Below are 21,724 nucleotides of genomic sequence, written 5' to 3'. Positions count from 1 at the left end.
AGGAACTGCCTTGCGGTACCTTCGTTTCGCTGGGGAAGCAGTTTAAAGCTGCACGGTGATACAATTCGGGTGTACTGTGTTAGAATGTACCCCAATACTTTCTCCACCCTAAGGCCCTTTTAGTGGTTTTTATGTGTGCCTGACTAGAAACTGTAATGTTTAAACTTAATTACCATTGCAGAAAACTAAAAAATACGAACCGAAAAAGTTTAAATAAAAATATTCATACATAAATAGAATTTTAAAACAGTTCTGACTGTCCAAGCTAATGTCGGAGTAATTACATATATACTTAATTTTTGATTTAATTATGTAATTCTAACAGTTATTGATTTAGCACCACAACATTTATACAGGTAAGCAATAAACCTTATTATCAGATGTACACATGTTACTATATTTATTTAGCAATACTGTTCACTAAAAGCTCAGGCACATGAACGTGTTGCTATATTTTGCTTCATGTCCGGAATCGAAGCATGTTGACTATAAAGTTCACTTGGCAGGAGAGACTTTTCTTGTCATACAATCTTATTTTAAATACTAAAGTAGAATATTTATTAAATTAATCAAGTAGTTAAGTTAATACAAGTCAGTAGTTAATACTTACGATATGTACCATGGAGAATAGAATTCAATAGAAGTAGACTTTGTAGTGTGTAGTGTGTAGGTAATAGAGTGTTATTTAGGATCCAGCGTTAAACTTGAAACCGGAACTTGGGATGCAGGATCTGACCGGTACAAAACACGATTCAACAGTAAATTAGCAGCGCAGAAGCTCCAGCCGGTTTCGGATTGAGAGAACATGGATGAACATCAGCATCACTATTCAGTCGGGGTTCCACCACAGAACATGTCGCCCAGACCGGACCTTTCCTCAGGACCTCCTCAGATCATGCCATTCAGACCGTATGGTCCTCCAGCACCTCCACAGAACCTGCCGCCCAGACCGGACTTCCATGCAGCACCTCCACAGAACATGCCATTCGGTGTGTTTTGTCCTCCAGCACCTCCACAAAACGTGCCACCCAGACCTGAAATGTGTACAGCACCCCAACATGACATGCGCTCCAGAGCTGACTTTCATCCAGGGAGTGGTCATGGCTCCTGGCCCTGGTTTCCACCCACACCCCATGGATCTTCTAATACATACTCCTCACACCCATCCTTCAACCCGACCAGACCTCCTCCTGGTTATTTCCCATCTCCTCCTCCAGGTCCAGCAAACCTTCAGCCAGATTTACATGGTGGGTTTGAGGGAACTTGGGCTCAATCTCAGATTCATCAGGTTATGAACAATCAGTCTACGATGGATGATGACTATCATGGAGACAGATCTGTTAATTTAGGACCAGCATCATACCAATCAAGGTTTCAATCTAACTGCAATGTGATGGGGCATCATTTCAGTACATTTCCACATGGACCAGTACCCAGTGATACCAGCGCCACCAAGATTAAAAGCAACATACCAGATGCTAACGCCAACCAGAGAAAGCAAGACGAGCGGTGGATAAATTCTTTTCTACACAAAAGAAAAACAGTAGCTTCTTCTCAGACGTTAAATTCACCAGAACCACGACAGTCAGTATCTGCATACAAAGAGGAGATGTACAGAACAGTTCAGATGTTGTCTGAGCTCTCAGCTCTGTGTCAGACGTTAAAAACCAACTTAGAGAACGAGGGAAAGTGGACAGACTCATACACAAGAGCCATGGAGCTCAGAAGAAGCCTGGAGGACAGACTGAAGGCTCTGACCGATCCAGTGAAGGTGGACGTGATGAAGAAGAAACTGGAACGGGTTAAAAAAAAACGGACGTGGATGAGAAGGAAGAAGAACAAACTGGAGGAGGAGAAACGAGACCAACAGGCGCGAGCTGCAGAAAAAGTGGCGGCCATAGATAGGCAGCAGATGAAACAAATACAGGAACTAGAGGAGAAGAACAGGGTGAGAGATGTTTGCTTGTAGAAATGTCGTGGAATTTATTCTCCTGTGACCTGTGCTGTGTTTCCTGTGTCACCGGCCACCACACAAATCATCCACCAGCGTGCATCACAGTTAAATTGTTCAGTCGTGGACTTTGATGAGTTCTGATGCAGATCTTGTTTGTACAAGCAGTGTGGTAGATTGATCAGTAGCTTAAAGGAGCTCATGGTTGTTGAGTGTTAGCACCAGGTTTGGAGAGTCAGAAATCATTAGATTCTTTATCTGCCTAACAAGTCTTTTTAATTCCTGCAGGTTGTTTTGTTTTATCTCTGTTTTGTTAAATGAGGCCGCTCAGGTGGCGCAGCGGTAAAAACACACGCTGCACACCAGACTGGGATCTCGAATACATCGTATCGAATCTCAGCTCTGCCTTACCAGCAGAAGGATGAGCGGCCACATGAACAACGATTGCCGGTTGTTCAGGTGGGCGGGACTAAGCCGGATATGGGCCTCTCTCAGTCAGAATGGTGCAATTACGACCTCGCTGGAGGGAGCGTGGGTTGGCTTCGATCTCCTCGGTCAGAGCGGGGATCGGCATAGGCGGAGAGGAAGCATGATACAAGGGGGAGAAAATGCATTAAAAAAAAAGTTCCATGAACGTGTAAATTAGTCAGAGGTGCAAAACATTTTTTTTCAGGCTTTCCACTTTTATTATTTCAGAATAATCAAATGTATTGATGCACAACTAAATAAAAAATCAAATGAAAAGCTCAGTTAGTTTGTTTAAAAAAAAAAACTCCATCCCGAGTGTCTCCGTCCCTGATTATCCAGTCTTCAGGAGTTCTGTTTTCTCCTCTCACATTCAGGAGCGAGAGCTGAAGCAGGCGGCTGATTCCGTTCTCTCAGAGGTTCGGAGGAAACAGGCCGACACAAAGAGAATGTTGGACGTCCTCAAAGCTCTGGAAAAACTGCGCAAACTCCGCAAAGAAGCCGCGTCCAGAAAAGGTGACCAGCAAACCATTTCTGATTAAATAAATCACAACCAAACTGTTCTGAGCAGCGAGAGCATCAACATCAAAACTTTACTGATAAAAGGTGTGACGGGACCGAGACGTAATACTGCTGTGATGTTTAGAGGAATCATGTACTGGTTTAAATGGTTAGTGTCTCAGTTTGTCACTGTAATAATAGGGTTAGTGTTGCGGTCGGTGTTTTGGTTTGTTGCTGTGTTACAGTTAGATAAGAATCATCAGGTTATTTGTTAAATCTCTTGATCTGAATTTTTATGAATTATTTTGGTCTTTTTTCTGCAGGTCTGTTTCCAGAGAAGAAAAGTGACGAGGTGTTTGAGGGTCACCTGGTGCGGCTCAGGATTCTGATCAGAAAGCGCACGGCGGTGTACGGGGCCGAGGAGAAAGCACTGAGGGTCATGCTGGAGGGGGAGCAAGAAGAGGAACGTAAACGAGACCGAGAGAAAAGACAGAAGAAAGAGAGAGAGAAACATCTACAGAAGAAACGAGAAATCGATTCCATGCTGTTCGGAGGTAATAAACTTCAGTATCTGCTCTATATATATATATACTCATACAGCTTGGTTTATTATTATTATTATTACTATTTGTGGTAGATACAGATGTGGAACTTCTGGGTTGCAGTTTGTTTCAACCACCAAAACAAATGTTCCACCAGCACCAAAACACCAACAAAACATTGTCATTACTGAACTACCTCATTGTGTGTGTGTGTGTGTGTGTGTGTGTGTGTGTGTGTGTGTGTGTGTGTGTGTGTGTGTGTTAATTTCTTCTTTCGTCTCCTAGCTGATCTTCCTCCTGATCATCCTCTTCAGGTGTATCAGCAGTTCTACACACAGGCTGAGTGGTCAGTTCCTGCTCTTGTCCAGATCAGGTGTGGAGTTACTGCCCACTGCACACACAGCACTAACACTTCTGTGTTCAGTCATTATTTACATGCTAGTTTCTACAGTCTTCACATAAATCACCACGTTTACTCATCAGAACGGAACATAAATTTCACTCACGTGTTTATCAGGTTCGTGATTGGACGTGACGGTGTTGAGCGGTTCTGACCCTGAAACTGAGGGTTTTATTTCTACTTTTTGTGGACCCACAGGAGAGATTGGGATCAGTTCCTGGTTCCTGTGGATCATCCTGATGGTTCCTCAGTTCCTCAGAGCTGGGTTCTTCCAGATCCTCCAGCAGATGATGTGTGGGCCACGGCTCTGGAGAAATGAGGACCGTTCGACTGGAGCTGATTGTTTTGCAGGGACGTGGACGTGATTTATTCTTTTATAACCTGATGATGATTTTGTACATTTTGTATCTGAATGTTGAAGATGAATAAAATATAAAGCGTGTGGGTTGTTTGGGTTGATGCTGCACTGTGATTGGTGCGGTTATTATGGGATGATGCAGTTGGATTAGTGGAGCAGCGTCAAGTGTGTGAAGCAGGACGATCGAAACATCGCTCACATAAACACAGCTTCATCACAGAGACAACACACACACACAGGTAAGCAACACACACTCCACACACACACTGGTTAAATGTTCACTACAAAAATCCAGTTCACATTAGAATGTTGAGTTTGAGACGCTGCAGTGGAGGGCTGGGGTTAGTTTAGTTTAGTTTTTGTTTAATTGTGTTTTGCTGGTTTGAATTTTTACTTCTATTTGATCCAAATTTTAAAACTATAAAGAATAAAACTCTAAATGTTCCAGAATGAAGGAATCGGAGGCTCAGTGTTCCACAGTAAGATTGTTAACTAATCTCTAATCTCTGTTCCTTAATCTCATGTCTGGATCAAACCTGGATGTGTAGGGTTAGAGACTTCTGAGAAACACCAACAGAGGAAAACTCTGGTGCCAGTGGATCTTACGTTTACTCTCAGACATGTAGGTTCCTCAGATCAGGTTCAAGCATTCAGTGAGACTCCAGGACTGGAGATCTCCTCATTTAGGTTCTTCAGGGTTCCTTTACATGCAGTAATTTAGAGCAAATGTTAGATGATCAAGTTTAAACGGCATCACCTACACAAGACTCGAACCTCAGAGACCTCAGAGCTATATGTAACCTCTAGAACAAGACAGCATCATTCACCTTTCCTCTGTGTTAAAGGAATTCTGTGTTTGCTTCTGCTCTGTGGAAGGGTGGTAGCTCACCATCTCTGGTATCCGGGTTTGTATCTCAGTGGTGCTATCAACCTGGCCAGGCTTCAACACAGATATTATTGACTATGTTTGGAGAGGGGGGAGAAAGGCCTGCAATGAATTGTCTAGAATCAGTGTCCAGTGTTTCCTAGTGAAACTACCTGCTGCAACCCTGACCAGGATACAGCAGTTGATAAAAATGATCAAATCGAAGCTCTGATCAAGTTTCATGTGTTTGAAGGGAAGCACGTGCTAACCCTTCATTCAACCCAGGTCATTAATTATATAGAAAATGTTAATCTGATGCTATCGTCCAGTCCAGGAATCCGATCAGCTCTTTAAAAAAAGGTGGAAACAGGAATGGCGTGTTTAGACGATGTTCCCTTCAGAATCACAGACGAGGTGCAACCAGTCACAGCTTCTGAGGTCACTGTTCCAGACTACCTGAAGATCCTCCAGGAAACTGAGGTTAGAGATTTTATTGTGGAAAATTAGCATTTAATACAATCAGAACAACATTCAGATAAAAAAAGAATCTCTGGTCATAATTTAGCTGCTCGTGTTTACAATAAAGCATCAAACACAGTGAAAGGAAACGTGAACGGGGCAAAAGTATCGGGACACATTAGAGAAGATTTTTATCACAGAAACTAAATCTGGATGTTTCAGATGAACGAGTTCAAACACAAAAACTCATAAATGTTTCTACAGAAGAAGCTGAAGCTGCTGCAGGATCCAGTCGATCCCTTTAATTCCTGTAAAATGATCACTTGTGATCTGGGGGACTGAAGATGGTTTGTTTGTTTGTTTATTATTATTATAAAGTGATGTTTTACACTCTGGTTCCATTCATGACAGGACGGGTCGTTACTGCTTACACAAGATTCATCAGTTCAGGTTTAATATCAAACACAGTCATGAACTATTTAGTGTCTCCAGTTCACCTCACTTACACGCCTCTGTACTGTGGGAGGAAACCGGAGCTCCCGGAGTAAACCCACACAGACACGAGGAGAACATGCAAACTCCACACAGAAAGGACCCGGACCGCCCCACCTGAGGTTTAAACCCAGGACCTTTTTGCTTTGAGGAGACAGTGCTACCCACTTAGCCACCGTGCCAATCACTACAACAAGAATCCGATTTAATTCATTTGTGTTTATGTTGATTATTAATACTAAAAATTAGTGTAATTTTAAGTTAAAAAGCACAACGTGTAAATGTGAGAGTAGATTAAACAAAAACCTAAATAATGTGATTATTCCCCTTATACACAGACACACACACTCTCACACACACACACTATATTAAAAGGGAATAAATGGATAAATGTGGCCAAGGTTTCGAGCTGGAATTCTGCGTTTGTTTATTGAGGATCATTTATTACAATAATTACAGAATAAAGTCTTTATTAGAGTCACATTCCACACAACATCAATAATTCTGGCATCATCACAGAATTCAAACAGAACGTTTCTCAATTACACAACAGAAACAATAAAAAGATTCAATCCTGGGAAACATTTCAAACATTTAGTGCTGATTGCAGGTTATAAATACAGATGTTTACAATGAAAAAGAGCTTTTAAGGTTTTCATTACATTAAGAAAAATGCAGTGGAATGCAGTGGGGTGCAGGGGGGGGGGGGTGCAGTGTGGGGGGGTGCCCCTGCCCATGTTTATGGATGTTTATTAATAAATGAAATATCTCAGCTTCATTCTGTCTGCAATAAAATTAACGTCAAAATAAATGAAGAAACACCCAACACCCTGTTTTATTATTTATATTTTCTATACTGTCCCAACTGTTTCTGATTTGAGGTTGTAGTCGTCTTTGATGTGACATGTTGATGGTTTGTTTTGTCTTTTCTTTGGGTCAGTATGTGTTTAATCTGGAGAACTGGGTTCTGACGGGACTGCAGGGTGGTTACGGTGCAGCCGGTCCTCCTCTCGCCTCTCACGCTGCAGCCTCCTGCCCTCCGTACTGGATGTTGTTCAGCAGTTCACAGCAGAGCAGACTGGCCAGCCACTGGAGCAGTGACCTGTGGGAACCCAATCCTCGACCCCGCAGCCGGAGTCTTAACGAAGCTCTTTTCATCACCAATGACGTCGCTCTCACTATTTCTGACCCGGAGGACAAGGACTTCCCTAATAATGCGGAGGCGTCTTCAACCGGGAACAAAAGACCGACACTCAGTGGTTCAGGGTTGAAAAGACAGGGGTCATACACCAAAAATCTGCACCCACACAGCCCTACAAACCTCCTCAACCTGCCTTTAACATGTGACCTGAATATCTGGCAATCACCGGTCCGAACCTCCGACCAATCAGAAATAAAACCAGAAGTAATCACACAGGTGAGAAAAACTAAACTTCACCTTTAAAGAGAATTAATTATATAAATGTTATTGTATGATGAGATGCTGATATTAGAGTGTCAGAGACTCCATAACATCATCATACTAATCAAACCAGCTCACAGAAACCAGGGTGGCGCTGTAGAGGCCGGTCAGGTTCACGTTCAGATCTCTCTGAACCTGACAGGCTGACGTTCAGATCTCTCTGAACCTGACGGAGCTAATAATAACGCGTGTTAAGTCTCTCCTGGAATCAAACCAAGTGGATTAAACCGACTTTAAATGTCTTTCTCAGTGAGGCTCCGTTTCAGGGTCAGAGACTGAAATAACAACCGCTCGGTCCATCACATCATCACATGATATTTTTATAAAGTGTAGAATTTAACTCAACACTTAATCATTTGAGCTGCTAACGTCTCTCGTTCATTTTTTTGCGTGACAGTCTTTGACTTTTTAACTTTAGCTTCAAGTTTTATTAGAGTAGATTATAAAAAGTAACAAAATTATGATTTTAATGTAGATGTTTATGTTTTTATTCCCTCCTGGTGAGTTCTCATGGTTCTCTCCAGTATTTCAGTGTTTTCCTCTCGAGGCTTCTCACTTCCTCACATTGTTAGTTTTTTCTCCTCACAGTCTCCATGTCTGGACTTCAACATGTTCCCCGTCCCGCAGAGGCCGCTGGGTTCCCACGCTGTAGCTGACTCCTCTGTGGAACTCTTCTCAGCACTAAGCCCTGAGGAATGCCGGATTCTCGAGGCGGTGATGGATTGTGGGTACCCGCTTCGTACAGCCATCGTCGCTCTACAGAAATCAGGCCGGCGCCGCCCAGAGCAGGTCAGCAGAGAACAGTTTATATACAGACTGAAAAATATTCACACCCCTGACGTAATGCATGTTAATGTGATGTGGATTTGATGTTGAATAAATAAAATGACTATTTTTACCATCAGTTTTACTTTGTAGTGGTTGAGCTGATGAGAGTCTGGACGAGCACCTGAGAGGCTTCTGGTTTGGAGAAATCCCAGTTTTATTGTGAATGGAGGGAGGAAAACATGTCCATATAATAATGAACATTATCTGTGTTAGTGTAAACCCTAACCTTTACCCTGTTCCGTCCACGCACAGTTGACGTGGTCGGAGGTTTTCTGAAGATCATGAGCACCTGATTAAACGTGTAATTAGATCTGCTCATCCATGGTTGGTATGAAAATCTGCAGCCATGCAAATCCTTCATGATGAAACGAGACGCCCCTGCTCAGGAGAAATCCAACCTAGACACGCTGCTGAGCACTAGGGGATTAAACATGTGATTTAATATTATGGCATCACTTAATTATGAACACTAGGGTTAGGAACACCAAACCACCACCGGGTAGAACCTTATTTTCTTTTTTGGGTCCCACAAGCTGGTACAAACTTTCCTGTAAAATTTTCCTTGAATGTTCAAAATTTCAGTCACTGAACATTTAAGCTCTCGGTCTCTAGTGTTAACACGTCCCAAAGGTGCTCTACTGGATTCAGATCTGGGGACTGGAAACACCATTACAGTACACTGAGCTCACTGTTGTGTTGATGGGAGCAGTTTGAGATGATTTGTGATGGTGCATCATCATGCTGGAGGTTCCATTATAAGAAGGTTTTTAGTGCTCATAAAGGGAAGCGTGAGGGGGAAACGGTTCAGCAAATGTCAACATTTAAGGACGAGTCGAATGGAGTCTGAGCTTTAATGTCGCTTCTCTTCTCCGTCTGTGGAACCTAAACATGATCCGTGATAAACTGGGTTGGTACATTCTCCCCCCTCTGTTCCCCCTCACTGCTAAACACTTTATAATCTTAAACTCAGAATGTTTGTTTCCTCGTGCTGTTTTTCCCAGCTGTGCTGAACGAGTCCCTCAGATTATTTTTAGAACTTGATCCAGCAGTTAATTTCTCAGCCGACGCGACTGTATTTATAACTGTTTATGTGAGCAAGTGTACACAGAAACATAATCCAACACCAGAAACCTGTCAGTCTGAACTAATAAATAATAAATAATAACAAAATATACAGACAAGCCCCCAACCCAGAATTATTGGCACCCCAGTAAAAAGGTTATAAATTCATCTCACACTGAAAAAGAAAGAGAAATCATTCAATAATAATAATTATTTTTAAGGACAGTAGTAGCTCAGTGGTTACTGGACAGTCCAAGCTCCACTACTGCCTGGTTGCCACTGTTGGGCCCCTGAGCAAGGCCCTTAACCCTTAATTGCTTGAATTGTATTGTCATAATTGTAACTCTCTTTGAAAAAGCATCTGCAAAATGTAAATATCGGCTCCCCTGCATTTAATTATTTGTACAACTTTCCTCTGTCAATAAAACAGCACTTAGTCTTCTCCTATAACAGCTTATAAGGTTGGAGCAGGGGATTTGTGACCAGAAACTCCAGATTGCCCAGGGTCCCAGTTCCTTTGTTGTGCTCTCTCTTCTTTAGCTCAGCTTCTTCACTGATTCCACAGATCCTGAGTTACCTGGTGGCGTGGGAGCGACTGTGTGGACTCGGCTATGATGAAGCTGAGGTAGAGGAAGCTCTGGAGATGTTTCAGAACTGTGAGACCAAGGTAAGAGTCAGGTTAATGAAAAAGAGAAGTTTAGTTTTTAATTCTTTAAAGAGTTTAAAATAAATAATAATAATAACATTTTGTTGAAGTTAAAGCAGTTTTGGGTGTTGAAACATTTTTCGTCTCTGTTTCAGGCTGAAGAGTTTCTGCTCCTTCTCACTCAATTCCATGAGATGGGCTTTCAGCAGGACACTATTAAAGAAGTTCTCTTGGTGCACGGGAACCATCGTGAGCGTGCTCTAGAGGAACTAATGATGCGTGTAGCCTGATCAACAAACCAGCGCAGCAGTTTATCTCAAACCGTTTCTTTGTTCTGGTTCGAGTGAAAACGGATCCACTGATGAAGTTAATAAACAGCAAAGTTTTAAATTATAAACCAAAATCTTTAGCTGAGCCATAAAGAATTTTTGTGCTTCATAATGCATCAAACCAGGCCTGGACTGCAGGCAGGTCAGTCAAGCAGTCAGTGGTGGTGTTTCTTGACGTTGTTGGCGTGTGTAATAATGGCCGCTGGCAGCAGTGTTTATTAATGACAGTTTGTTTAAATACTCTCGAGTCTTTAATGTGCTGATGTTAAAGATAAACATGCTGGATTATAATGCAGAGGGATCGACGGTCACAGATATTCATTCATGTTTATCATCTTTTCTTTCACACAGAAATATTCTCTACACATTTTGATGATCTTCTGTACAGAAGAAGGTGAAACACCAGGAAACATTTTTCTTAAACTGTTGGATTATTTACTGATCATTTTTGTAATCTCTGCTCTTTCGTAACTTTTCTGGACTTGAATAGTTTATAGACGACACATCATGAAGAACATTCCGTTATACTTTTATTGAAGGTTTATCTTTGTTGTTGCTTAACATTTTTATGGAAAAGTTTGTGCACCCCGGTTCATGTTAGGTGAACAAATGCTCGATGGATCTGTCACACAGCAGCAGAGGAATGAACAAAGTTCGACTGTATTTATTTATTAAATGTGTTATTTATTTGTGCATGAGAATTTTTGTGTATTTAATTTTTAGTGTTTGTTTATTTAATCTGTCTATCAAAAGTAGATTGGACTGAATAAATAAAAAGTATTTAAAGTATGTTCAGTATTTTTGAAGAATAAAAAGTGTTTACCAGACTGATCTGATCATGTATAAATAATAAAAATGAGTCGGTGATTACGGCATCTGTTTCTGATTCTCTCTTCATCTGAACTCAGTCGGTTCATTTATTTTCTTTTATTTTTTTTATTTAGAGGTTCAGAAGCTTGTTAAGTTTAGCACCAACATTAAAGCACCCACACTGCTACTCTGATACATCATTTACATTTTTATTTGAGACATTAGAGAGACTCTGACCACAAAACAACGTTAAATATCTTTACATTGTAATTTACACACCTAACCCACATCCATTTCCTCTATTCAATCAGATCAAAAAGACAGAAAAACGACACAGTATACAGCCAAAAGTATGTAGACACCCTACTCCTTGTTTCCCACCTCTTGCGAATATGACAGCCTCCACTTTTCTGGAAAGGAATTTCACAGGTTTTTGAGGTGTGTCTGTGGGAATCTGTGCTCATTTAGGCAAAAAAAGCATTTGTGAGACCAGCTGTGATTTTGGAGAATTTGAGGGGTGTCTACATACTTTAGCCCTCAGTGTATATAGTGATTATTATATATCAGCTGAATTGTGGAAGTTTCTGGCTAAGCAGAGACACAATGAAGTAAAATCAGCTGTAAATGAGGTCGTAATAAATAAAGCGTTTCTCCACAGTCTGATTTACGTAGATTCTGATCAGTCATAACACTTTACGACAGAACTTGGACGGACATGAGAGGGTGCATTAACATCTTGGACGTGAGTCAGATCTGCCTTTCCCAGATGCTCTTTGCTTTTTTTGGGCAGTCTCAGGAGGAAAGTCCACATGGAGCCGAATCTTGGAAACCCGCCCATCTGTTTTTTTGTCCTCCATTTGTTTTCCTCGATGGCGTACTCCACCGTAGCTCTGCGGTTCATGGTGAACACCGAGTCGCCTCTCACCACCGCCGTGAACAAAGCTCCCTCACTGTTCTCATACTGCCCCGATATGGGCGTCCACTGACCCGAGCTCAGGTTATAACAGTCTATTACACATTTCAGAAAGTCGTCACACGGTCCGTTCCTCATCACGTACAGTTTGTCCCGATGTGCCACCATACGGTGCCCGTAACTTTGGTGTCGTATTAGTGTGGTCACTAGATTCCACTCATCTGTATCTGAGAGGTATTCGTAAATCTCGGTGGCATCTTTCGGTTTCCAGAGACAGATGAACATCCTGCCCATGGTTTTGGCACACGGTACGGCAGACACAGGTTTGGGGAGATGAGCAGCGAAGCTCCAGGTATCTGTGCAGACGTTATATTTTTCCACAGACGACATGGAGGTTCGATTAAACTCTCCACCGAGAGCGTAGAGAGATCCTTCATGTTCCACTAGTGTACAGTTATAGCGAAGCTGTTTTGGATTGGAGAAAGTTCTCCAGGTATCTGAGGTGACATCGTAGCAGTAGCCTGAGTCCACAACTTTTTTACTCATGTCATAAACGCCTCCAACAATAAAGATCTTATTATCAAACACAGTAACTCCAGCCATGGTGGTGCTAGCCTCCAGAGGAAGGTGTGTGAGGACCTTCCAGTCTTTTTCATCCTCATCGAGATAACAAACCGTCCTCATGAAGTCCTGAAGCAGTTTGATGGTGGGCGAGTGGCTGCCCACAGTAATATATGTACTAGGAATCAGAGACTCCACATAATCGATGAGTTCTTTTGGCAAGCACCAAACGTCCTCCTTCAAGTCTTGGTACATGTCACGAATAAACAAGCCTGCACTTCTCAAGAGCTTCCACAAACCAAAACTGGCAGCTGAGTGATACATGAGGACGCAGTTATCTGAATCAATGATGTTTATGAGATGTTTGACAAGAGCTGGAACCTGAAGGAAGGCGGCACATTCTACAGCATCAACAATTTCATCAGCGCTAAGAAAAGGTCTTTCACCACGAATCACCTGAAGAGCTGCGAGGAATCCACGAGCACTTACAACCTGAAGATCAATCTCGTCCTGCTGGCACTCTTTCATTCCTGATCGGAAAAGAGCCTGGAAGTATTCACAGTTCTCCTCCAGGAGTTTTTTATCCACGGTGAAAACATTCCCGTCTATCCTGACTCTCACTTCTGACCCTGGATCTCCACAAAGTAAGTCTGAGCCAGCAAAGCTGCTGGACTCCAACAGGTCACCACCAGTGGTTTTCATGGAAATTTTTAAAGATTTAAAGCTTCTTGCACTCAGAACTGACCGAGTTGTTCCGCAGTGCCACGCAAAAGACAAACGCAATTGAGCCGAGCGCTGGGTGTTTGTTTTGTCTAAACATAGAAACTAACTGCAGTGCAGCAGCGTGAGGCATCACACAGCGCTAACAGAGACCGAAATCAGATCCCTGCGACGGATCCACCACAGCTTTGTTCCTCAGAGGCATTCAGAGCACTGAAACCTGAACCTCATAGGGTCACTATCTGAGAACAACAACAGAAGAGTCTCAGCCAAGGTCTCGCATTGTTTACTGTGTGGAAACACTGAGGGTCTCAACCAGGTTCAGTCAAAATCAAACCCGTACTGAATTACGACTCATATTTACATTCATATTTACATTAACGTCATGATTCACATGTGAATGTTGTTTTGTTTTATACACTGCACTTAAAAACAGATCTTGAAAGGAAAAAGAAACATTCCAAGATATTTTCTTAACACAATAAAAAAGTTCCCTGGAACCAGAGGGAAACGGTAATAAAAAACTAAAACATAAAAAAAAAAAAAGAGAGAAATAGCAGAACATTTTTATAACCAAAATAAAAGAGAAAATAAATAAAAGGCTGAACAGAAATAATATTCTAACAACATTTGGTGACAAAGTTTCTGTAACCCAAACCAACATCTGGGGAACATTAGGAAAACCTTCTTGGAGCATCTCGTTGTTAGCGGCGCGCTGGTTCTGATTCTTATCATTCCGATGTTACAGATGAAGGTTTTAAAGGAAAAGCAGTTCAGCCTGGATTCACTTCTACTGTAATTCAGTAAAAACTGGAACTTCAGCACATGAGCAGCATGAGATCTCGAAACCTGATCTGATGATCTAATGCCAACGTCATCCTGGTGATCAGAGCAGATCTGCAACGTTCAGACCACGTTATGAACCAGACGTGACGTCACCAAGCTTCAGAAGAACGAGACGCTGAAACGTGACGTGGATTTCATGTTTCATCTGAAATCAGTCGAGTAACAACATTAAATACAGGAAAGATTCATTCATTCATTTATTCTTCCTGGTCAATGTCTCAGTGCCCACAGAAATACACCATCGACACATCATTTATCTCCATGTAATAATAAGTTATGTTATTAACTGTACTCATACAGGCAATTTCAAAGCCAATCCACCTTCTGCAAGCTTTGTGAGGTGAAACGAGGCTGAAGCACCGTGAGGAATCTCAGGACTCTGGAACTGTGAAGCATCGACACGCTAAACTATAATCAGATAATTTTACTATGATGAAACCATCTATGGGTTCTTTGTAGAATTACCCAGAATCCTTTGGGCTCTGTGTTCTTCTCCTGCCAGGCTTTTAGTTTTTTTCTGAACTTTCTCATGAATATTTTTGGTAAGTGGTGACCCCGGATCATGTTCCTCTGGTTGGAGGTGTGGTTTCCAGATGTTTCAGACGAGCTTCAGCCTCCACTGGAGTCTGAGCTGCTGTTCTCCTCGACTTCTCCTGAGGAAACATGGATTAATTCGGATTAGTTTTTTTTTGTACTGATGTCACCAGATTTTTCATAAGAAAAGTCCAGAAGATCTGAAGAGGAAACATGTAGATTATCATTTTTAGTTAAAACATATTTTTTTACAATGCCAGCATGTCTCTAATGTTCGGGAAAACAAGATCGTGTAACATCATTCCTGAAAACGAATCTGCCGAGTGTAATATTGTGGTTCTGGGAGCGATGGGGTCGGGAAAATCAGGTACGAACAAAATCTGAGCTCACATGGAAACATAATCCCACAATAATCAGTTTAATCTGTTATTTACATCATGTTTAACTTTGTACCTGCAGGATTAATTTAATCAGTATTTATAAAAGACTTTTTGCAGCATTGTGGTTCAATTTTGACTCTTTACTCTCTATTAACCATCTTTAGTTCCAGCTGATTTCATTCCAATTTAAAAAAATATTTTATACATTTACACAAGAGTAAAACTCAGGAGATGTTTGGACTTTAGTTTCTTGGTTGATGAGATTAAATTCTGTCCTGATACTTTTGCTCTCTTCATTTTTCCTTCCACGTCATGACGCTTCAGTAGTGTTCTGGTGTTCTTCATATCATGGTGCTCCCACCATCGTACTTCACTGTCGGTTTGGTCCTTTTTAACCTGAGAGCAGGTTGTGAGATCCTGTCTGGGGACGATTTGTGGTTCTATAAACGATCCACTTGTGCATGATGGGAGCGCTTGTACTGACGGTGATATTGAAAGTGTCGCTGCAACTCCGGAGCTTTTTCATCATTGTTGTTCCTCAGAACTTTAGGAAGCTTCCTCAGCTTCATTCGCTGTGTGGAACCTTTTAGATCAACCACAGCGTTTTTATAATGAAACCAGGAGCAGTTTAACATTTTTACAGCTTTAACATTTTCATTTATACATTTTAGAATAAAGACACGATAAAGAGATAATGTTAAAGCAGTGATAGCTCAGCGGTTAAGGTACTAGAAGGTCACTGGTTCAAGCTTCACTACTGCCAGGTTGCCACTGTTGGACCCCTAAGCAAGGCCCTTAACCCTAGATTGCTTGTATTCTGTCTTAATTATTAATTGTTAAGACTATATGATTTTTTTGCAGGTGCCACAATTACTGATTTTTTGTTTTAGAACTTTAAACCAATTAACTTTAAATAAAGGTCATGATTTACCTGTTTTAATTTCAAAGAGAACTAAATATTTGCTATGGTCCGAGGTGCACAAACTTTTGCACAGAACTGTATGTGATAGAGCTGGAAGTCTGTTTCTTTGCACTGACTGGATGTTTTTGTGCTTCTTTTTGCAGCTCTGACTGTGAAGTTCCTCACAAAGCGTTTCATTAGTGAATACGACCCAAACCTCGGTGAGCAGAACCAACTTCATTCCTCCTTCAAACACAAACTCAGACTAAACATCTTCAGATTTTCCTTTGATCTTTGATCCTTCATCACTTTAATTCCTGAGATAAACGAAGCTGTTAAATCAGACGAACCGATTCAGTCATGTAAAGAATTTGGGCTGAAGGAATGTGTTTAGTTTAAAAGTGAAGATGTAAACCTGTTTAAAGATGTTAATAATCACTCATCACGCTGCTCACCAGTCTCAGTCAGATTGGAACCTTGTGGAAGGAACAAATTCCAACCACAGCGTGAGAATAAAAACACGAGAACTTAGTTTAAACAACCCGAATAAAAAATGTTTGTGGCTGGAAAAGAAAAGTGGAATGTTTTGTTTGTGCAGAAGATACGTATTCATCAGAGGAGCTCGTCGACCAGCAGCAAGTTCTGGTTAAAGTGATGGACACGGCCGATCAGGTAAAAATGAAAAACAGGAATCTTTATTTGTTCCTTCTGTCAGAACCTGTGAGTTAACTAAAACAAAACAGCTCAGAGTTAGATGTTCATTAAATATCAGGAAAATGTTAAAGATTCATAATTAAAATTTTAATATTAATCAGTAATATCAATCTAGCTACAACATTTACTGAATCTGAGTACTTAAGTCTGTTTTCTGTTTTTCTTTCATTAAATTAGTAGCTCAGTGTTTAAGGTACTGGACTTAACTGAAGGTCACAGGTTGCCACTGTTGGGCCCTTGAGTGAGGCCCTTAACCCTGAATTACATGGATTGTATTAAGGCACAATTTTATATATAGTGTACATAATTTTTTACCCCAGTTATAATTATTGAATGGATGATCTGTAGCGTTATGTTTTGGGGTTTGTTTAGGAAGGACCAGTGAACTGTGATCGTTACTTGGCGTGGGCCAGCAGCTTCCTCATCGTCTACAGTATTGATAACCGGCTCAGCTTCGACGTGTGTCAGCAGTACGTGGAGGCCGTGACTCTGTACACCAGGGGCCTGCAGCCAGAGACGCCCATAGTTTTAGTGGGTAACAAGGTGGACATGGAGAGATACAGGTTCTTCTCATCTCACTATTCACTCTATTTATCTTCTGTAAAAATAATCAATAATTCTACAGACATGCAGTATCATTTAGAATTCTAATGTCTTTTTATTATACATTACAATCATAAATATTTTATCATGTTAATGTTTATCTCAAAGCTTTAAATATGTTTCTCTACAGAAATGCATGATTATTATACTTCATTAATTTATTGGTTTAGTTTTACATTGTTGATGAAAATATCTATAAAATCTGACACTCGTTACATTTTAATATCTATACGATCTATAATTACTCTTTATTGAGAAGAATCAGATAAACATGTTATAATTAATAGTATGTTCTTTTATATTGAGATAATCTTTTTTTTTTTTTTTTTTTTTTTTTTTTTTTTTTTTTTTAATTTTTTCCCCTTTTTCTCCCCTTTTTTTAGCGCATCCAATTGTTCAATTTTTTGCATCATGCTTCCTCTCTGTCTATGCCGAACCCTGCCCTGACCGAGGTGATTGAAGCTAACCCATATCCCCTCCGACACATGAGCAGCAAGCCATATGCATCTTTGCCACCCACACATTTATGAGTTTGGCGCCACCTAGCGTTGCATGCGGAGAGACACACTCTAAGGGCACCCCTTCCCATCCCTGTGCAGGCGCCTCTTAATCAGCCGACAGAGGTCGCAATCGCATTCTGACAGAGAGAGACCCACATCCGGTTCTTTGTCCCGCCCCCCAACTAAGCAACCGGCCAATCGTTGCTCATAGCCACCCAGCCTCGGACCGGTAAGGCAGAGCTGGATTCGATACGGTGTATCAGAAATCCAGCTCTGGTTGCAGCGTGTGTCTTTTTACTGCTGCGCCACCTGAGCGGCTATATTGAGATAATCTTTAAAAAATATATTATAATTGTAATAAATAATAAAGAATAAATGATATATTGGTTTTGTTGGCACTGATTCTCTCTGTCTCAGACAGGTGAGTAAGGCCGATGGCGAGGCCCTCGCCGCCCGGCTTGGCTGCCGGTTTTTCGAGGTGTCCGCCTGTCTGGACTTCCTGTCGGTTCAGCATGTTTTCCATGAAGCAGTTCGAGAAGTGAGACGAGAGGCAGAAAGAAACCTCTCACACCAGCCTCTTTATATCAGTGAGGAAAAATCTGCCATCAGTCTTTCATCCATCTCCGTCCTCTCGCCCTGCTATAAAGAGCTGCCCACACCAACCACAGCCAAACTGGTGACTGTCAAGTCCTCAAGGGCCCAAAGTAAACGCCGGGCCCCCACACTGACCCTCCTCAAAGGATTCAAGATCTTCTGATTTGAACACTGACCTCTCATGGTAGTTACATGAACACAGGATTGAGAAGATAATCAGTGTATTACATGTATGGATGTTTGTTTTTGGAAGAACCGGCTGTGGTCTCAGTTCTTTCTTTACCATGAAGAAGTCAGAACAAAGATCATAAACTCCAAGGAAATTATAAGATCTTTTAATTGGAATTAGGCTACAGGGTTCCATATTGTTTAGTGTAATGATTGAAATGGGAATAAATCTTTGTAATTATTTCAAATTTGCCAATGAACATGTCCAAAATTAAAACAATATCTGATAATCTGATCTGCTGGGAAGCTACTGAGCTCTGGCTGAAATTCCACTGTTGTGAAAACCACACAGAAATTTAAACTATTAGAATAAAACCTACAGGAACACTGCTTGTACTGTGGTGAATCTGTGATATTGTGAGAGTATTTCTCTATTTTTCTGTGACTCCATCAAGTACAGGGAGAGTATAAATCAAAACCTGACTAAAGATTTTCCTACCCTGTACATGAGTCTCTGTAGATACACCAACTGATATTTAGTTTTTTAAATAGGGTTAGAATTATTTTCCAGCACAATTCTGAAAGGTTGTTTTTATTTCAGTGACTTATAAGAATCTGTGTTCGGCAGTAAATCAGAGTGAAATGTGTGTGATTAATATTGATTTTACCTGTAATACCTTCCTCCACCAGCAGGGGGAGCCGCAGGTCAACAAACTGTAACTCCGGACGAACTACAGATCCCAGGCGCCCCCGCGCTCATCAGTGCTAATGCTAATCAGTGCTAACGCTGATGCTAACATTGATGCTAATGCTGTGCAGCTAAACTGAACGCTGTATTACTGTAGTTTAGTTTAGGACTGAGTTTCTGTTGTACAGTTGTTATCTGTGTTGTAGCTGCAATTATTTTTCTAAAATAAAGAAAGTTGAAAGTTGTCAGTCAGTCACAGTTGCACCGAATGTTCTCACTTCATTAAGAGTTTAGTTGATATTTTTGGGAACAGATCAGTCTGGTGTCCGTCAGCTTTATTTTTTGGTTGATGACTTTATTCATATTAAAATCACCCAGTGTTTAAACCATGAGAGATTAAAGCAGCTTCAAACCAGGAGATTTTTAATTTCATTTCCTCACCATGATTCTCACTTCTGCATCATGATTCACCAGCAGATCATGATAATGAAACCAATACTGCTGTACCTACTGTCTTCCACCTAAATACACACACTTTATTTCAACGCTTTTAAAAGCAACTCATAATTCTTTTCACTTTAAATCTGTACACACACACACACACACACACACACACACACACACACACACACACATGAATTTTAATGGAAGCACCAAACCCACTCAGATGCTGATTTTTATTTTGCCCATTAAACAGAAAAGCAATAAGTACAGTTAGTAGAACATCATAAATCTACAAAATTATCATTTCAGTATAATTGTTTTCTGTATCTAAATGTGATTTTTGTTTTTATTTTTAATAACATGCTGGATGAACCAGAATGTCAGAATATTAATAACTTAAATATTAAAGGTTTTATTTATTAAATGTTATTTACAGTAAACAAAACGACACCATTTACACACAAACTGAATTATTATACAGAGAAATACTGAAAACACGTTAAAACCTCTCGATTAGTACTTTTAGATCAATGGGTTAGGGTTAGTTTGTGCTCCCCCATTTATGTTAATGTTTGAAGTAAACACGAGCTCTGCTGCAAACTGCTGAATTATTTCTGTAAATGATGTACTTCCTATTTAATCTGCTCAAAATAAACTGTCACATTCAACAATAAAAATCTACAGATATAAAATTAAATAGTATGATAGAGGTCGTGTTCCATTTCTTTTGGAAATGTTTAAGTGAAATTATAATTAAACTACAGTTTGGTCGGGGTGCACAAACGTTAACATAAAACTAAATGTTAAGAAAGTTAGAAAAAGCTGTTAGTTATAAACCTGAATGATGTGGAGACGTGCTGAGTGTGGTGGTGTGAATACTTTTTCTGTTATCAAATAGAAAATCTGAGAACAGTTTGCATGTCATTATAATCAGCATAATTAGCAAAAACATTTTAATCAAACTTGAAGCTTATTTTAAACATCAGACGAAGAGGCAGTGAGACAGTCGATGAGAATAGTCGCAGGTTTGCTGTTAGCATGTTGAACATGACGGAGCTCTACAGTAACTATGTTAGCATGATGAGTACAGAAGCGGACGACGTGCAGTTCTTCCTTCCTGAAGCTTTTAAACAACATGGACTGATCATTTTATTTAAGTGCTAATTCGCTATCAATGCTAACAGTCTTTAAAAGCTGTGACAATTAATTTTATAAAACAGGATAAAAACTAAATGTACACAAACAACTTCTCATCTGCGTCAAATCTATTCAGCAGGGTCGTTTTTGGTGCCCCGAAGCTACGTGGCTAATGAAGCTAACAAGGAAATAAAATGTAAGTGCTCCAGTTTAGCAGATGACACAAATCAGCGTACAGTCGATTAAAATTCCCTGTTTGGCTCAGTACGATTATCTACGTTTATTAAATAACTAAAGACTGACTTATAACGTTTCATTTCTTCTCTTATACCTGGTTTCACCTTCAGAACAGCACCAGATCAGAAGGACAGAAGAAAACCACGAGTATGAAGCGATTATGTGATTAAACTAGTTCTGACACCACATGGCTGATATATATAACTATATATACAGGGGTTGGACAAAATAACTGAAACACCTGTCATTTTAGTGTGGGAGGTTTCATGGCTAAATTGGACCAGTCTGGTGGCCAATCTTCATTAATTGCACATTGCACCAGTAAGAGCAGAGTGTGAAGGTTCAATTAGCAGGGTAAGAGCACAGTTTTGCTCAAAATATTGCAATGCACACAACATTATGGGTGACATACCAGAGTTCAAAAGAGGACAAATTGTTGGTGCACGTCTTGCTGGCGCATCTGTGACCAAGACAGCAAGTCTTTGTGATGTATCAAGAGCCACGGTATCCAGGGTAATGTCAGCATACCACCAAGAAGGACAAACCACATCCAACAGGATTAACTGTGGACGCAAGAGGAAGCTGTCTGAAAGGGATGTTCGGGTGCTAACCCG

The 21,724-nt window shown here is 40.7% G+C and overlaps 4 protein-coding genes across 4 annotated transcripts; 3 read left to right on the top strand and 1 right to left on the bottom strand.

Moving 5' to 3' along the window:
• Positions 1–763: 763 nt before the first annotated feature.
• On the top strand, positions 764–4,301 carry pdcd7 (programmed cell death 7). The gene is made up of 5 exons (XM_063012914.1): positions 764–1,948; positions 2,794–2,932; positions 3,241–3,471; positions 3,745–3,832; positions 4,058–4,301. The coding sequence occupies exons 1-5, from the start codon at positions 806–808 to the stop codon at positions 4,176–4,178; spliced, it is 1,722 nt and encodes a 573-aa protein (XP_062868984.1). The 5' UTR covers positions 764–805; the 3' UTR covers positions 4,179–4,301.
• A 1,153-nt stretch (positions 4,302–5,454) lies between these two features.
• On the top strand, positions 5,455–11,180 carry ubap1lb (ubiquitin associated protein 1-like b). Its single transcript, XM_063012521.1, has 5 exons — positions 5,455–5,562; positions 6,974–7,450; positions 8,084–8,284; positions 9,951–10,052; positions 10,187–11,180. Exons 1-5 carry the CDS (start codon positions 5,455–5,457, stop codon positions 10,319–10,321), a joined length of 1,023 nt encoding a protein of 340 aa, XP_062868591.1. The 3' UTR covers positions 10,322–11,180.
• A 212-nt stretch (positions 11,181–11,392) lies between these two features.
• On the bottom strand, positions 11,393–13,346 carry kbtbd13a (kelch repeat and BTB domain containing 13a). The gene has a single exon (XM_063012520.1). It carries the CDS (start codon positions 13,344–13,346, stop codon positions 11,850–11,852), a length of 1,497 nt encoding a protein of 498 aa, XP_062868590.1. The 3' UTR covers positions 11,393–11,849.
• Positions 13,347–15,005: 1,659 nt separating this feature from the next.
• Positions 15,006–19,544, top strand: rasl12 (RAS-like, family 12). Its single transcript, XM_063012903.1, has 5 exons — positions 15,006–15,111; positions 16,190–16,246; positions 16,624–16,697; positions 17,112–17,302; positions 18,260–19,544. Exons 1-5 carry the CDS (start codon positions 15,006–15,008, stop codon positions 18,597–18,599), a joined length of 768 nt encoding a protein of 255 aa, XP_062868973.1. The 3' UTR covers positions 18,600–19,544.
• Positions 19,545–21,724: the final 2,180 nt, after the last annotated feature.

The sequence above is a fragment of the Trichomycterus rosablanca genome, chromosome 17 (assembly GCF_030014385.1).
Source record: "Trichomycterus rosablanca isolate fTriRos1 chromosome 17, fTriRos1.hap1, whole genome shotgun sequence".
Classification (NCBI taxonomy): Eukaryota; Metazoa; Chordata; class Actinopteri; order Siluriformes; family Trichomycteridae; genus Trichomycterus; species Trichomycterus rosablanca.
Note: the sequence above shows the minus strand (reverse complement) of the source record. Positions and strands in the feature narration are given on the sequence as shown.

Coding starts and splice junctions, on each gene's coding strand:
- pdcd7 (XM_063012914.1), top strand. CDS start 806: ATGGATGAACATCAGCATCACTATTCAGTCGGGGTTCCACCACAGAAC. Junction 3,472..3,744: donor CGATTCCATGCTGTTCGGAG/GTAATAAACTTC, acceptor TTCGTCTCCTAG/CTGATCTTCCTCCTGATCAT. Junction 3,833..4,057: donor CCTGCTCTTGTCCAGATCAG/GTGTGGAGTTAC, acceptor GTGGACCCACAG/GAGAGATTGGGATCAGTTCC.
- ubap1lb (XM_063012521.1), top strand. CDS start 5,455: ATGGCGTGTTTAGACGATGTTCCCTTCAGAATCACAGACGAGGTGCAA. Junction 8,285..9,950: donor GCCGGCGCCGCCCAGAGCAG/GTCAGCAGAGAA, acceptor CTGATTCCACAG/ATCCTGAGTTACCTGGTGGC. Junction 10,053..10,186: donor TTCAGAACTGTGAGACCAAG/GTAAGAGTCAGG, acceptor TCTCTGTTTCAG/GCTGAAGAGTTTCTGCTCCT.
- kbtbd13a (XM_063012520.1), bottom strand. CDS start 13,346: ATGAAAACCACTGGTGGTGACCTGTTGGAGTCCAGCAGCTTTGCTGGC.
- rasl12 (XM_063012903.1), top strand. CDS start 15,006: ATGTCTCTAATGTTCGGGAAAACAAGATCGTGTAACATCATTCCTGAA. Junction 16,247..16,623: donor TGAATACGACCCAAACCTCG/GTGAGCAGAACC, acceptor TTGTTTGTGCAG/AAGATACGTATTCATCAGAG. Junction 17,303..18,259: donor GTGGACATGGAGAGATACAG/GTTCTTCTCATC, acceptor TCTCTGTCTCAG/ACAGGTGAGTAAGGCCGATG.